This window comes from Nansenia antarctica, assembly GCF_963989245.1.
Source record: "Nansenia antarctica genome assembly, chromosome: 19".
Lineage (NCBI taxonomy): Eukaryota > Metazoa > Chordata > Actinopteri > Argentiniformes > Microstomatidae > Nansenia > Nansenia antarctica.
Genome location: NC_137692.1, coordinates 18,163,110 through 18,179,238, shown reverse-complemented (window position 1 = coordinate 18,179,238; position 16,129 = coordinate 18,163,110). Strand labels below are relative to the sequence as shown.

At 44.8% G+C, this 16,129-nt stretch overlaps 1 protein-coding gene across 1 annotated transcript; it reads left to right on the top strand.

Moving 5' to 3' along the window:
- Positions 1 to 11,833: 11,833 nt before the first annotated feature.
- On the top strand, positions 11,834 to 14,954 carry LOC308173957 (tripartite motif-containing protein 16-like; the record flags this gene model as incomplete). Its single annotated transcript, XM_080549010.1, has 6 exons — positions 11,834 to 12,409; positions 12,995 to 13,090; positions 13,309 to 13,530; positions 13,731 to 13,890; positions 14,203 to 14,262; positions 14,428 to 14,954. The coding sequence occupies 6 exons, from the start codon at positions 11,834 to 11,836 to the stop codon at positions 14,952 to 14,954; spliced, it is 1,641 nt and encodes a 546-aa protein (XP_080405136.1).
- Between the last annotated feature and the right edge of the window lie 1,175 nt (positions 14,955 to 16,129).

Here is a 16,129-nt window from a genome sequence, read left to right as displayed (position 1 = left end):
GCGGACTAGGTGGACTAGGTGGGGGGAACGTTGAGAAGGAAATTGCTGTATTTATTAGCTTTCTGGGGGTGGGGGTGGGGGGGGGTATTGCAGCAATCAAGTCTGTGCAGTGTTCTGTGTCTCTCTGTCTTTGTCTCTGACTCTCTCTGTCTCTGACTCTCTCTGTCTCTCTCTGATTCTCTCTGTCTGACTCTGACTCTCTCTCTCTGTCTCTCTCAGTCTCTGTCTCTGACTCTCTCTGTCTCTGTCTCTGTTTGTCTCTGTCTCTGACTCTGACTCTCTCTCTCTCTCTCTCTGTCTGTCTCTGACTCTCTCTGTCTCTGACTCTCTGTCTCTGTCTCTCTCTCTCTTACTCTTTCTCTTTCTGTCGAGGGTGACAAACCAGAGTTTCAGCCTGTTAGGAGCAGATAGATATCATTCTTCTTTCAATGACTCATCGCCACACCCTGCATTCCTAAGCCAGGTGACGAGTCCTCTTCACTTCAGAGGTGTGTGTGTGTGTCTCTGTGTGTGTGTGTGTGTGTGTGTGTGTGCATTCCTTCGGGTGTATGTAGTGGCAGCACCCCCCCAGTTTCTATGCAGACTGGTGCGACTGGTTTTAGTTGTTTTCCGTCCAATCCTATGATGCTTCTCTGAACTTGTCAGTGGGTCAGTGGAGGATGGACGGGGTGCGCCCATCCCCTCCAAAAACCCCACCGATGGCATTCCTCTGGCGTCTCCCTGGGGCCTTCTCCCATCCCTGTGGGGTTTGAGAGTGTGTGTAGGTGTATTTACTTACTGATCTGAACCAGGTGACGTTATGTTGATCTGAACCAGGTGAAGCAGATACTTGTTTCGCTGTTGTCGTTTCCAGAAAGAATGTTTATTTATGACCGTATTTATTTGACAGTATGATGGCAACTGGAGTTGTGTTGCCTGAAAGGTCATTATGTTGGACGGGGTGCGCCCATCCCCTCCAAAAACCCCACCGTTGACATTCCTCCTTCATTCCTCCCATCTCTGTGGGGTTTGAGAGTGTGTGTAGGTGTATTTACTTACTGATCTGAACCAGGTGAAGTTATATTGATCTGAACCAGGTGACGTTATGGTGATCTGAACCAGGTGAAGTTATGTTGATCTGAACCAGGTGACGTTATGTTGATCTGAACCAGGTGAAGCAGATACTTGTTTCGCTGTTGTCGTTTCCAGAAAGAATGTTTATTTATGACCGTATTTATTTGACAGTATGATGGCAACTGGAGTTGTGTTGCCTGAAAGGTCATCCTGTTGGACGGGGTGCGCCCATCCCCTCCAAAAACGCCACCGTTGGCATTCCTCCTTCACTGGTTAGAGAGCAGACACTGGTGTCTCCCTGGGGCCTTCTCCCATCTCTGTGGGGTTTGAGAGTGTGTGTAGGTGTATTTACTTACTGATCTGAACCAGGTGCAGTTATATTGATCTGAACCAGGTGCAGTTATATTGATCTGAACCAGGTGAAGCAGATACTTGTTTCGCTGTTGTCGTTTCCAGAATTAATGTTTATTTATGACCGTATTTATTTGACAGTATGATGGCAACTGGAGTTGTGTTGCCTGAAAGGTCATTGTGTTGTTCATCCACAAGCTTCGATTTCTTAAGATTTTTTTTTACGTTACGATTTAGCAGGTTTGTGTGTGGTGCTCCGGCAGTCTGGTGAGTCTGCCTTCTGTCGAGGTTCTGTGATGGTTTTTCCACAAGAAAGATGCTGCAAACATGTCCGTTTTACAATGTAAAGGTATTACAGTGGGGGGGGGGGGGAGAATAAGTATTCAACACATTTTTTTATTTTCATTGCAGCTATTCACATGAAATTTAGACCAGACATTCAATACAACTACACAGCTAAAAAGATTCTAACATTCCAATCCATAAAAAAAGCTATGTGCAATAGGCTAGGTGCACGATCTCACTACTTCCTGAAAGGCAGCTGGTATGAACATATCCTGTCTCACTCTATTGGTTTAATTGATTAATCAGCTGTGCGGTAAACCGTTGGAACACACAGTGCACAGCTGATTAATCAATTAAACCAATAGAGTGAGACAGGATATGTTCATACCAGCTGCCTTTCAGGAAGTAGTGAGATCGTGCACCTAGCCTATTGTGGAATGACACAGGAAAAAAGTAGTTAAAGTACACACACACACACACACACACACACACACACACAGTAAGAAGGAAACAAATTAAACCAGTTTATGCTACTAATTAGCTCTCCTACTGGTGCTAATTAGAATCAGCTGGGTTAGTGCATGCGGGTGGGGAAGGACTTCCACTCTTTGAAAAAGTGTTTCCCATCTGCCACTGGTTACCACTGGTTACCGACAGATTTCTCACATTCATGGTGTTGAATACTTATTTCCCCCACTGTAATTTCTACCTTGTTCTCAGGGGGGGGGGGGAGTTTTAAATGGATAAAATATTAATCTTTAATATTAATTTCATTGTTAATCTAATCTAATATTAATTTCATTGTTTTATTGTCGACATTATATAGCAGGTGTGATTGTCATCTTGGGTGCAGTCAAGACTTTGTGTCGGCTAAGTTCATTCTTTATGTTTATGTAGCTAAACTTGGTAGACAGGTTTTATACCTGTGACCTAATTGATACCGGATAAAAGGATTGCCTTGTGTTCATGTTGTACGTTGCCAGAGTGGGTTTTGTGCAGCAGAAAAAGCCCAAATGTGTTCTATGAAGACGTGCCAAGTCCAACAGAACCTGAATGTGAAGGTACTAATGACAGCAGCAGAGTTACCTATGTATGTTTACTAGTATTACCTATGTATGTTTAACTAGTATTACCACTGTATGTTTAACTAGTATTACCTATGTATGTTTAACTAGTATTACCTATGCATGTTTACTAGTATTGCGCAAATGGACACAATCAATTATTATTCTTATGGAAGTGTGCTTTTGACACGTTTGTCAACGAAGAACTTTTAATGTTAACTTGCTGAAAATGTATTATAATAAAGCTTATCTTTTGTGGGAATCTTAAGTCATGTGGTTATTTGCTTCTTTTTAAAGGGATAATTCACCATTTGACAGTTGAAATCAGATGGTTCCTTACCTTGAATGTACTCTGAGCTAAAGATACACTTTAATTCAGAGTTGCTTACTGTAAATAGCCACTACTAACTTGAACCCACACTTGATTTCACCAGAAAGAGTGGGGAGGAAGTGAAGCCTAAAGGCCAATGCACACGGCGTGCGGTTTTGTCGCACGACAACATTCGATTCTCAATTCACACCAATGAATGAATGAATGTATTATAATTTGCATTCAAATGTACGCCCAGGGTTTTGTGTTTGGTTCACAACCACCTGTATTTTTGATACATTTTGATCACCTTTTGTGTTGTTAATGAATAATTTATGATAATGAACACTTTAGACTCTTCTCACTAGGTGTGATACTAATCCCAAATCAAATCAAATTGTCTGTCACTTTTACATTTACATGTTTTGGTATTTACCAGATCAATCAATGTCAATCAATACATTTGACTAGTGTAAGTAAGTGAATCATCTATCCACCAGTCATGTGGAGGAGAAGTGAGTTATGCTCAGGCGAGGGGACGTTGGCAGTCGTCTGCTAGAAGAAGGAAGAAGCAGAGGTGAATAGTATGACTCCTCAAAGAGAGGGAGAGGGAGGAAGGGTGGGAGGGAGGGAGAGAGAGGGGGGGGGGGGTGTTAAAGACAGGGAGGCAGGGTGGGAGGGAGGGAGGGAGGGAGCAAGGGGAGGGTGTGTGAGAGAGAGGAAGGGAGGGTATGTTAAAGAGTAAGTAAGTAAGTAAGTAAAACGTTATTTATATAGCACCTTTCATACAAGAAATGCAGCTCAAAGTGCTTTACAAAGTGCTTTACAAGAGGGTAGGTGAGGACACACCTTAATCAGTTTCTCCTGTCTTTGTCGCAGTGTTTGAGTCAGAAGGAATGGTTGAGTTCCGGTCTCATACAGCCCTCAGATTTCAACACTCTGTGGGTGGCTGGATGGGAGGGTGTTGGGTGTGGGTGTGGGTGTGAGTGTGGACTCCTTTGTAAAAAGATATTGGTTTCAATGGGACTCCACAGAAACACACACACACAGACAGAGACAGACAGACAGACACACAGACACACAGACACAGACACACACACACACACACACACACACACACACACACAGGTGAGAGGGAACACCATGTACATAGGATAGATAGACAGGTGAATACATGGAGAGAGGATTTCAGAACATGTACATGTTTTTTTGACCGAGGAGGAGAGCTGTCTTCACATCCACTCCCTGCTATCTTACAGATAGCTCCTTAATGCAGCATCAGAACTCAAACACACCATTTTACCAACTCTTATAGATCATTATATCATCCACTCTCTCTCCTCAGGGTCAGAGCAATATGACAACCCTAGGGTACATAAGGTTGCAGAGAATAGGAAATGTTAGAATAGGTATAGCATAGCATAGAGTACAGCAATAGGTTAGAATAGGTATAGCATAGCATAGAGTACAGCACAGTGTTTTATGTGTACAGTATAGTATAGTGGATAGTGTACATAGCCTTTATTTATGTAAACCAGCTCCTTTCCCTTCTTGTTTTTTTTTCTTTCCTAGCACCAAGGGAGCCACCCCTCCTAAATTTCGTTGTTTGGTACCTGTACTATATCAATGACAATAAAGACCATTCATTCAGAGACTCTGGGTCTCAGAGTTCATCATCAGTCTGACTGATAATCTAATGATTCATCTGGATTGTTTCATGATCAGTTGAATTCCAGAAATAAGTTTAAAAAGTAATAACATAATATATATTTATATAATATAGAAAACTCCCACGCTTCTGTTTTGTCAGTCTATTAATAATAATAACTTTTATTTGTATAGCGCTTTTCCTGCAAACATTGCAGCTCAAAGTGCGCCAATCATTATATAATCATGATTAAATTATTTAGTCATTTAAAGGCAACATTAAAAAGATGGGTTTTTAGTCTTGACTTGAACATATTTGCTGAGGTTGCATCCCTAATGTCAACTGGCAGTGCATTCCACAATTTGGGTGCATAAAATGAGAATGCAGCCTCACCAAATCTCTTCTTTTGTACATGTGGTACACAGAGAAAACCAGCATCAGAAGACCTGAGAGCTCTATTGGGCTGATATGCTAGCAAAAGGTCTGAACATATTCTGGTGCTATGCCAGTGAGAGCTTTATAAACAAGCAGAAGGATCTTGAAATCTATTCTGAATTTAAACAGGAAGCCAGTGTAGAGTTTCTAAAATAGGAGTTATATGAGCTCTTCTGCTTGTTTTGGTTAAAACTCTCGCTGCTGCATTTTGGACTATTGCACTTTTCCCCCCCACATATTTCACGATGAGCAAATAACCATCTGGTTGTCATCAACTGCTGCAGACAGGATCTGAGGCAGGAGTAGAAACCTACACTGACACAGTCCTGAAGACTTTACAGTCAGAGACTCCTCCATCTCACAGGACCTGGACTGCTGCCCTCTAGTGGTCAGAGTGGGACTGACACTACACACACAGAGGACACATCACAATTACAATTATTTGAGTATATTTGTATACAATAAATGGACTAATATAAATTACACTGTCAGTTGTGTGTGTGTGTGTGTGTGTGTGTGTGTGTGTGTGTGTGGTGTGTAGTGTGTGTGTACTCACACTACAACCGACCCCCTCCTCCCCTCCACCCATTCCTTGTTTGGGTCCAGTGTGTTGTGCTGTGTGTTTGGGTCCAGTGTGTAATTATTATTATTAATTACAATTTACAATACAAATACAACAATTGGGGGTCCCTAGGTTAGGAGGCCTACATTTATTAAGCTTCATGAATTAGAAACATTTATAGCACCTAAAGGCATATGTAAACATTTTATAATATTCATAAAACCATTACCAGATTTCAGATTGAAATTAAATTCTGTTTATTGATCCATTTAAACAATTGCATTAGACATACAAAGTGTACACATATACACATACAGTGTAGACATACAGTATTGTCAATATTGACACTCAGTTACTTAAGAGCTCTGTAATCAGCATTCACATGAATGGAATTAAGTAATGGGCAGCACATGAAACCTATCATCTTTGAACACTGCCCTCTGGTGTCAGAATGGGAACACTGCGGAATAAAACATTGCAACATGCACTATGTGTAGACATCTTACTGATTACAGCCAAACATTGTACAGAATCATGGACATACAAAATACCGCCACATGGTGAAGTTCATCATGGAGACACTTTCCAACCGCAGCTTCATCTTACAGACCAGCAGTGGCCAGTGCAGTAGGCTCAGAACAGAAGACTGAGGAACGGGGTACCGCAGGGGTCTGTTCTCTCGCCGATGCTGTTCAACGTTTACATCCACGACCTACCTGATACAGCATCTAGAAAGTATGGCTATGCAGACGATCTTGCCATCATGCTGAGCCGACCAACGTGGAAGGCGATGGAAGAGGGTCTTAACGTAGACATAGGCACACTGGTAGCATACCTTCGAAGGTGGCGTCTACAACTCAGTGTCGGAAAGACAGTCGCAGCGGCATACCACCTTAGCACCAGAGAAGCCAAGAGGGAACTTGAGGTGCACGTTGACAACAAATGTCTGGAGGTCCAGCAAGCCCCGAAGTACCTTGGAGTGTGCCTGGATCGGACATTATCCTTCAAACAACACCTGGAAGAAGTCAAGGCCAAAGTGACATCCAGGGCCGCGCTGATCCGCCGCCTTGCTGGTACAACCTGGGGAGCCTCCGCTAAGACGCTAAGAATATCCACCCAAGCCCTGGTCTTCTCTGCAGCGGTATACTGCGCCCCAGTCTGGAGCAGAAGCCCTCATGCGAGAAAGGTTGACGTGGCTATCAATACCTCCCTCAGAATAATTACTGGATGCTTGAAGCCTACCCCTGTGTCCCTCTTGCCAGTCCTCGCGGGAATAGCACCGGCCGGCCTCCGACGGGAGGCTGCCACCCTCGCCCTGGCCAGGAAGGCACAAAAGCATGACTGGCACATCCTGCACAACACCACCATAACACCAGCACCTCCAAGCCGACTCAAGACCCGCCACCCTTACAACAAGGCAGCACAAGCCATGCTCAACTCCACCTCTGAGGACATCTCCAGAGATGCATGGTTGGCAGCAGCTTGGAAGCAGGAGTGGGAGTCAGCCGGGCCCTCCTGAATCCACCGCTACATCTGGGACCCAGGAGATGGCGCCATTGGAGGAGACGACCTACCACGCCGGCAATGGACCACACTGAACCGTCTACGAACTGGTGTCGGTCGCTTTAAAACATCAATGAAGGCGTGGGGCCTGGCGGACAGTGCGGCATGCGAGTGCGGTGACCCAGAGCAGACCGCCGACCACATAATCACCATCTGCCCCTTATATAGACCACCCTCAGAAGCCAGCCTCTTCGACCTAGAACCAGAGATGCGGGCATGGCTACGCGACACCGAGTTGGACCTCTGACGTTACACGAAAGAAGAAGATACAAAATACATTTGATTCTTGTTAATAACTTTAAATGTCATACAAATAACAATCTAAGTAAATTCTAAACAATGAAGATCTGGTTATTGAGAATACATCAACATTAAAATTAAATTTCAAATGTACAGAGATTTCATTCATTACAAGCATAACAAATAAATGTGGATAACTTTGCTGATAACTTTGAACTTCCTATATCTAACAATCTAAGTCATGTCTAAAGAATAATAAAAATTTAAATTGTGTAATCCCATTGTGTCACTTTGGTAAATGCCATGAACCCAACAACATGACATTTCAACTTTAAACTCTGAACTCTAAACCTCTAAAGTAACTGCATGGTGGTACACTACTAGGTAGCACCCTAGTGGTGCCCATGTAGGTTCTATCAATAGAGTTCCTCATGGGGCTATAACTGTAACCTCACACATTCAAACGACTGTTTTTACTTTGAATGATTTGAAGGATTGTAGAATGCCTCTGCGTTTTGAATCTTTTTTTGTACTGTCAAAAACGTTTCTGCCCAAATAAAAACGATTTCTATCTTTATGATCAGTGTGGTTTATGTCTAATGTTGCATTCGTTTAGTGCGATCATGTGTGGAATGGATGTTGCATAATGTCCACCATCACCATTGTAGGTCAAAGTGCAACGGAGTCTCTTCCTGACGATGTGAATGGAAGCTGGACCACTGCATTGATGTGTGCCTCTAAAACTGAACTCGTATTTTGAGAAAAAGTTAATTGTATTTTGAGAACTGAATTGTATTTTGAGTAAAACTGAATTGTATTTAGAGAACTGAATTGTATTTTGAGAAAAAACGAATTGTATTTAGAGAAATTGAATTTGAAAACTGAATGAAAATAATGAAAACTGAATTGAATACAATTCAATCTGTCGAATACAATTCAGTTTGTGCTCATATTCAATTCAATCTGTCAAATACAATTCAATTTCTGATGGCACTAAAATAGCTCCATACTCGCTCCCGCAGCGGCGCCGCTGTATCGCAACAGATGAACGTTGACGTGGCCGCGCACGTCGTGTTGGGGAAAGCGTGCCCCGGAAGCGACGTGTACCCGAGGTGGCTTCATGAACTGTTGGTGTGGGGCAGGGCGATGGTTACCTGGGAGATGCACAACCAAGAGTTTAGCAACCAAAATAGCACATTTCTAAGCCTTTTCCACGCAGTGTGATCTTACAGCTCAACTTTCTTTTAAACATTTCTATTAAACAACCGAATCACGTGACGACGTCCGAAAACCCAAATAAAAAGGACCACCAATTGAAATAAGCCAGTGGCTTTCTTGGGTTTTTATCCTGTTAGTTGACCTTGTATGTAATATGTACTTTCATGTACCTACTTCTGCAAATCTTCTAATAAAGTTTTCAATCAATCAATCAATCAAACCGCCTGGGGAAGCTGCTGGACTCTGTCTTCATGCCGCAGATCAAGTTACACCGAGCAGGTTTGACCTACCATGTGCCTAACCCTAACCCTACCATGTCCCTGACCCTAACCCTACCATGTGCCTGACCCTAACCCTACCATGTGCCTAACCCTGACCCTACCATGTGCCTGACCCTAACCCTACCATGTGCCTAACCCTAACCCTACCATGTCCCTAACCCTACCATGTGCCTGACCCTAACCCTACCATGTGCCTAACCCTAACCCTACCATGTGCCTGACCCTAACCCTACCATGTACCTGACCCTAACCCTACCATGTGCCTAACCCTGACCCTACCATGTCCCTAACCCTAACCCTACCATGTGCCTAACCCTGACCCTACCATGTACCTGACCCTAACCCTACCATGTGCCTAACCCTGACCCTACCATGTCCCTAACCCTAACCCTACCATGTGCCTAACCCTGACCCTACCATGTCCCTAACCCTAACCCTACCATGTCCCTAACCCTACCATGTCCCTAACCCTAACCCTACCATGTGCCTGACCCTGACCCTACCATGTGCCTGACCCTACCATGTCCCTAACCCTAACCCTACCATGTACCTAACCCTAACCCTACCATGTGCCTGACCCTGACCCTACCATGTGCCTGACCCTAACCCTGACCCTACCATGTGCCTAACCCTAACATGTACCTGACCCTGACCCTACCATGTGCCTAACCCTAACCCTACCATGTACCTGACCTGACCCTAACCCTACCATGTACCTAACCCTACCATGTGCCTGACCCCAACCCTACCATGTGCCTGACCCCAACCCTACCATGTGCCTGACCCTGACCCTACCATGTACCTAACCCTGACCCTACCATGTGCCTGACCCTAACCCTACCATGTCCCTAACCCCAACCCTACCATGTGCCTAACCCTGACCCTACCATGTGCCTAACCCTAACCCTACCATGTGCCTAACCCTGACCCTACCATGTGCCTAACCCTAACCCTACCATGTACCTGACCCTACCATGTACCTGACCCTACCATGTCCCTAACCCTACCATGTCCCTAACCCTGACCCTACCATGTACCTAACCCTAACCCTACCATGTGCCTAACCCTAACCCTACCATGTCCCTAACCCTAACCCTACCATGTACCTAACCCTAACCCTACCATGTGCCTAACCCTAACCATGTGCCTGACCCTGACCCTACCATGTACCTAACCCTGACCCTACCATGTGCCTGACCCTAACCCTACCATGTCCCTAACCCCAACCCTACCATGTGCCTAACCCTGACCCTACCATGTGCCTAACCCTAACCCTACCATGTGCCTAACCCTGACCCTACCATGTGCCTAACCCTAACCCTACCATGTACCTGACCCTACCATGTCCCTAACCCTACCATGTCCCTAACCCTGACCCTACCATGTACCTAACCCTAACCCTACCATGTGCCTAACCCTAACCCTACCATGTCCCTAACCCTAACCCTACCATGTACCTAACCCTAACCCTACCATGTACCTAACCCTAACCCTACCATGTGCCTAACCCTACCATGTACCTAACCCTAACCCTACCATGTGCCTAACCCTGACCCTACCATGTGCCTGACCCTAACCCTACCATGTCCCTAACCCCAACCCTACCATGTGCCTAACCCTGACCCTACCATGTGCCTAACCCCAACCCTACCATGTGCCTAACCCCAACCCTACCATGTGCCTAACCCTGACCCTACCATGTGCCTAACCCTAACCCTACCATGTGCCTAACGCTAACCCTACCATGTACCTAACCCTACCATGTACCTAACCCTAACCCTACCATGTACCTAACCCTAACCCTACCATGTACCTAACCCTACCATGTACCTAACCCTGACCCTACCATGTACCTAACCCTAACCCTACCATGTACCTAACCCTGACCCTACCATGTACCTAACCCTGACCCTACCATGTACCTAACCCTGACCCTACCATGTCCCTAACCCTGACCCTACCATGTCCCTAACCCTGACCCTACCATGTCCCTAACCCTACCATGTGCCTGACCCTGACCCTACCATGTCCCTAACCCTGACCCTACCATGTCCCTAACCCTGACCCTACCATGTCCCTAACCCTACCATGTGCCTGACCCTGACCCTACCATGTGCCTGACCCTGACCCTACCATGTCCCTAACCCTACCATGTGCCAAACCCTGACCCTACCATGTCCCTAACCCTGACCCTACCATGTCCCTAACCCTGACCCTACCATGTCCCTAACCCTACCATGTGCCTGACCCTGACCCTACCATGTCCCTAACCCTGACCCTACCATGTCCCTAACCCTGACCCTACCATGTCCCTAACCCTACCATGTACCTGACCCTGACCCTACCATGTACCTAACCCTACCATGTCCCTAACCCTGACCCTACCATGTCCCTAACCCTGACCCTACCATGTCCCTAACCCTTACCCTACCATGTGCCTAACCCTAACCCTACCATGTGCCTGACCCTGACCCTACCATGTCCCTAACCCTAACCCTACCATGTGCCTAACCCTACCATCTAGTGGCTACAGCTGGTAATTTAACTCCATCTCACATTAACACAATCTTTGAGGAAGTCCATAGTTGTATCCTTTGACTCTGAGGATCACTAGGGGAACCCTGGTGGCTGCAGAAGGAAGTTGAATGAGTATTTCAATATAATATGTCAACACTGTTCTTGGTCTCTGTCCAACACCACTCCCTCCACAGCTACAGGGCCACAGAACCAGGAAGTGTTCCCGCCCACAGAGCACTAAACACTTCTAGAGACACGAAACATATCACTGATACTCTGTCCTGTCTGGTAGTGTTTGCAGCAAAAATGGCAGAGGGCATGGACTCCTTCAGTTGTCCGATCTGTCTGGATCTACTGAAGGATCCGGTGGCTATTAACTGTGGGCACAGCTACTGTATGGGCTGTATTAAAGGCTGCTGGGACCAGGATGATCAGAAGGGGGTCTACAGTTGCCCCATGTGCAAGGAAAGCTTTACTCCAAGGCCTGTTCTGAAGAAAAACACTCTGTTGGCTGAATTAGTGGAGAAACGGAAGAAGACAGGACTCCAAGCTGCTCCTCCTGCTCACTGTTATGCTGGACCTGGAGATGTGGCGTGTGATTTCTGCACTGGGAGAAAGCAGAAAGCCCTCAAGTCCTGTCTGGTGTGCATGGCCTCTTACTGTGCGACTCACCTGCAGCCTCACTATGAATCTCCTGCCTTTAAGAAGCACAAGCTGGTCGAAGCCTCCACACAGCTGCAGGAGAAGATCTGCTCCCATCATGACAAACTGCTGGAGGTGTTCTGTCGCACTGATCAGCAGTGTATCTGTGTGCTGTGTTCCATGGATGAACACAAAGGCCATGATACAGTCTCAGCTGCAGCAGAAAGGCCTGAGAAACAGGTAAGAACCAGAGCTACTCGTTTGATAAAGGTAGAACTGACTGTGTCTTCCCACACGCAGCTGATGAATGAATGAGAGAAACTTCATGTTAGAAATGAAAGAGAGGAGAGATTGTGATTTTAGAAGCTCCTAATGGCTGTAGAAAAGTTATATTCATATACAGTTGTGAACACATACACTAACATAGAAAATCCACCACTATTTACATGTTTAAAAAAAAAAACAAATTCATCCTTTATTGGGCTGGAAAGTCCATGTCACTAAAGTGACATGAATGATTGAAATAATCATTTGACCAGGATTTTAGGATCAGATCATTTTAATGTAATCTCTAAATTCTGCAAAAAATAAAGAAAAATGAAGTAAAACATTGCCTTAATGTACAGTACATGTATTCCATATGAGTTACAAATTCCATGATATATTTAAATGAGTATTAAACAACACAAAAGAAAAATTATTGTTAGGTTTTTTCATCTGCAATTCTTTTAGGCATATTATTGGTGATGTGCACCAATGCTGAATGTCAGTATATATACTGTATATATATTATAATCTGACATTTATCTCACTATTTGTCCACAGAGGCAGCTGGGGATGAGTCAGCAGAAGGTCCAGCAGAGACTCCCGGAGAGAGAGAAGGAACTGAAGGAGATCCAACAGGCTGTGGAGTCTCTCACAGTGAGTATTGACCAGAGGAGACGCACCATTACTGCTCTCCTCCAGTCAGCCACTCTCCACTTATTATTATTTGTTATTTAACTTGTATTTTTTATTTGATTTATGATGATTTATGCAATCCCACTGTGTGTGTGGTGTGTGTGTGTGTGTGGTGTGTGTGTGTGTGTGTGTGTGTGTGTGTGTGTGTGTGTGTGTGTCTCTAACAGCGCTCTGCACAGGCAGCAGTGAAGGACAGTGAGAGGATCTTTACTGAGCTGATCCACTCCATTGAGAGACGGCGTTCTGAGGTGAAGCAGCTGATCAGAGCCCAGCAGAAGGCAGCAGTGAGTCAGGCTGAAGGACTCCTGGAGCGACTGAAGCAGGAGATCGCTGAGCTGAGGAGGAGAGACGCTGAGCTGGGGCAGCTTTCACACACAGAGGACCACATCCATTTCCTCCAGGTAACTATGGTAACCAGGTAACTACGCTGACCCTCCACCTGGAACACTGAAAGGAGCTTACTGTTCAATTATTCAATTATTCTCTCTCTCTCTCTCTCTCTCTCTCACCCACTCACTCTTTCTCTCTCTCTCTCCCTCTCTCTCTCTCACTCTCTCTCTCTCTCTCTTTCTCTCCCTCCTCTCTCTCTCTCTCTCTCCAGAGTTATGTCTCTCTCTCCAGTCCCAGTGTATCTTCAGACTTACCCAGCATCACCGTCCATCCTCTTCAGTACTTTGGAGATGTGACTGAGGCTGTGTCTGAGCTGAGAGAGAAACTAGAGGACATCCTTAAGGGGGAGTGGCCTAAGATCTCAACTATAGGTGGGCTAAAAACTCTGTCTAGTCCCTTTATACAGGCAACTTTAGAACACAGTCCTAATCATCTCTTTGTATACAGTACAGCAGTGGAGGCTGGTGGAGGTAGAAATCGGAGGACAGGCTCATTGTAATGCATGGATTGTAATGAGGAATGATAAGCGTTTGACACCATTCCTCATTCCATGCATTACGATGAGCCTGTCCTCCGATTTCTACCTCCTCCAGCCTCCCCTGCAGTACATGTACTGTATGTGTAATATGATATGATGTGAATGTTCTCTTTCTCTCTCTCTGAATGTGTTTGTGTGTCTGTAGTTGATGCAGTGGATGTATTACTGTCACCAGAGCCCAAGACCAGAGCCCAGTTCTTACGATGTGAGTCTCTTTATCCAGAAGTAGCAAACAGTCTCCATTGATGCTTTCTACAAACCATGAGATAGAACTAGAGAGCTCTAGGAGAGGGAGAGACTCATCAAAGACAGGTTAGATATGTGACTTCCATTATTTCTCTGATTTGGTTTCTGTTCTTCTCTCTCACAGATTCCTGTCAGCTCACACTGGACCCAAACACAGCACACAAACAACTGTCTCTGTCTGAGGGGAACAGGAAGGTGACACTTATGAGACAATACCAGTCATATCCTGATCATCCAGAGAGATTCACTGACCAGTTTCAGGTGCTGTGTAGAGAGGGTCTGTCTGGATGCTCTTACTGGGAGGTTGAGAGGAGTGGTCATTATGTTACTGCAGCAGTCTCATATAAAGACATCAGCAGGTCAGGTGGTAACAATAGATTTGGATGCAATGATAAGTCCTGGAGGTTAGACTGTTATAGAGGTGGTTATAGTTTCTATCACAATAATGTTGAAACTAATAGATCAGGCCCTCAGTCCTCCAGAGTAGGAGTGTACCTGGATCACAGGGTAGGTGCTCTGTCCTTCTACAGCGTCTCCTCTGACACAATGACCCTCCTCCACAGAGTCCAGACCACATTCACTCAGCCCCTCTATCCTGGGTTTAGGTTTGATTCCTATGACAGCAGTGCTGAGCTGTGTCAGCTGGAGTAGAGGTCTCTGTTAGAGTGGTGCTTTATCATAACCTATTATTCTGTAGAAACATCTTTCTCTGTGATTTAGTCTTTAGAGTTGTATCATCATCACATATTCAATATAACATGCTCTGTTCCAGAAATAATGTATGTTTAGATTGTTCCTTCTGTACTGATCACAGGTTATGAATGTGTTTCTGTGTTAGTATTCTGGGTCTTTGCTCCATGTGATAGGATCGCCAAGGTGTCAGCTCAGAGGGACACAACTATGTAGATCCAAGATGTCTCTCTGACTATTCAGAGATTCACTCACACATTCAAACGACTGTTTTTACTTTGAATGATTTGAATGATTGTAGGAATGCCTCTGCGTTTTGAATCTGATGAATTGTACTGTCAAAAATGTTTCTGCCCAAATAAAAACGATTTCTATCTTCATGATCAGTGTGGTTTATGTCTAATGTTTAATTCGTTTAGTGCGATCATGTGTGGAATGGATGTTGCATAATGTCCACCATCACCATTGTAGGTCAAAGTGCAACGGAGTCTCTTCCTGACAATGTGAATGGAAGCTGGACCACAGCATTGATGAGTGCCTCTAAAACTGAACTCGTATTTTGAGGAAAAACTGAATTGTATTTTGAGAACTGAATTGTATTTTGAGTAAAACTGAATTGTATTTAGAGAACTGAATTGTATTTTGAGAAAAAACGAATTGTATTTAGAGAAACTGAATTTGAAAACTGAATGAAAATAATGAAAACTGAATTGAATACAATTCAATCTGTCGAATACAATTCAGTTTGTGCTCATATTCAATTCAATCTGTCAAATACAATTCAATTTCTGCCGGGACTAACAATCCTACTTGTTAGGATGCAGGGGGGCCAGATTCTGGTTCCTGTTCTTAATGTGGGCACAACCGACACGTGTTTGCAACCTCATGCACGTATTGCTCATGTTTATGCAGCTGAGGTTGTGGTAGGAGGGGCAGGCGAAGTGCTGTTTCAGGAAGTGGGACCTCGGGAGGTGCAGATTTCCGTATGCTCAGCTGAGGCAGTAGTAGGGGGTCGGGGAACAGAAAATGCTCATCTACTACAGTTTAGTTGCCCTAGCCTAACTGAACAGCAGCTGGGCCAGGCAAGGGCATTGTTGGCTGAATTTGCCGGGGTGTTTGCATTTAGGGATGAGGAG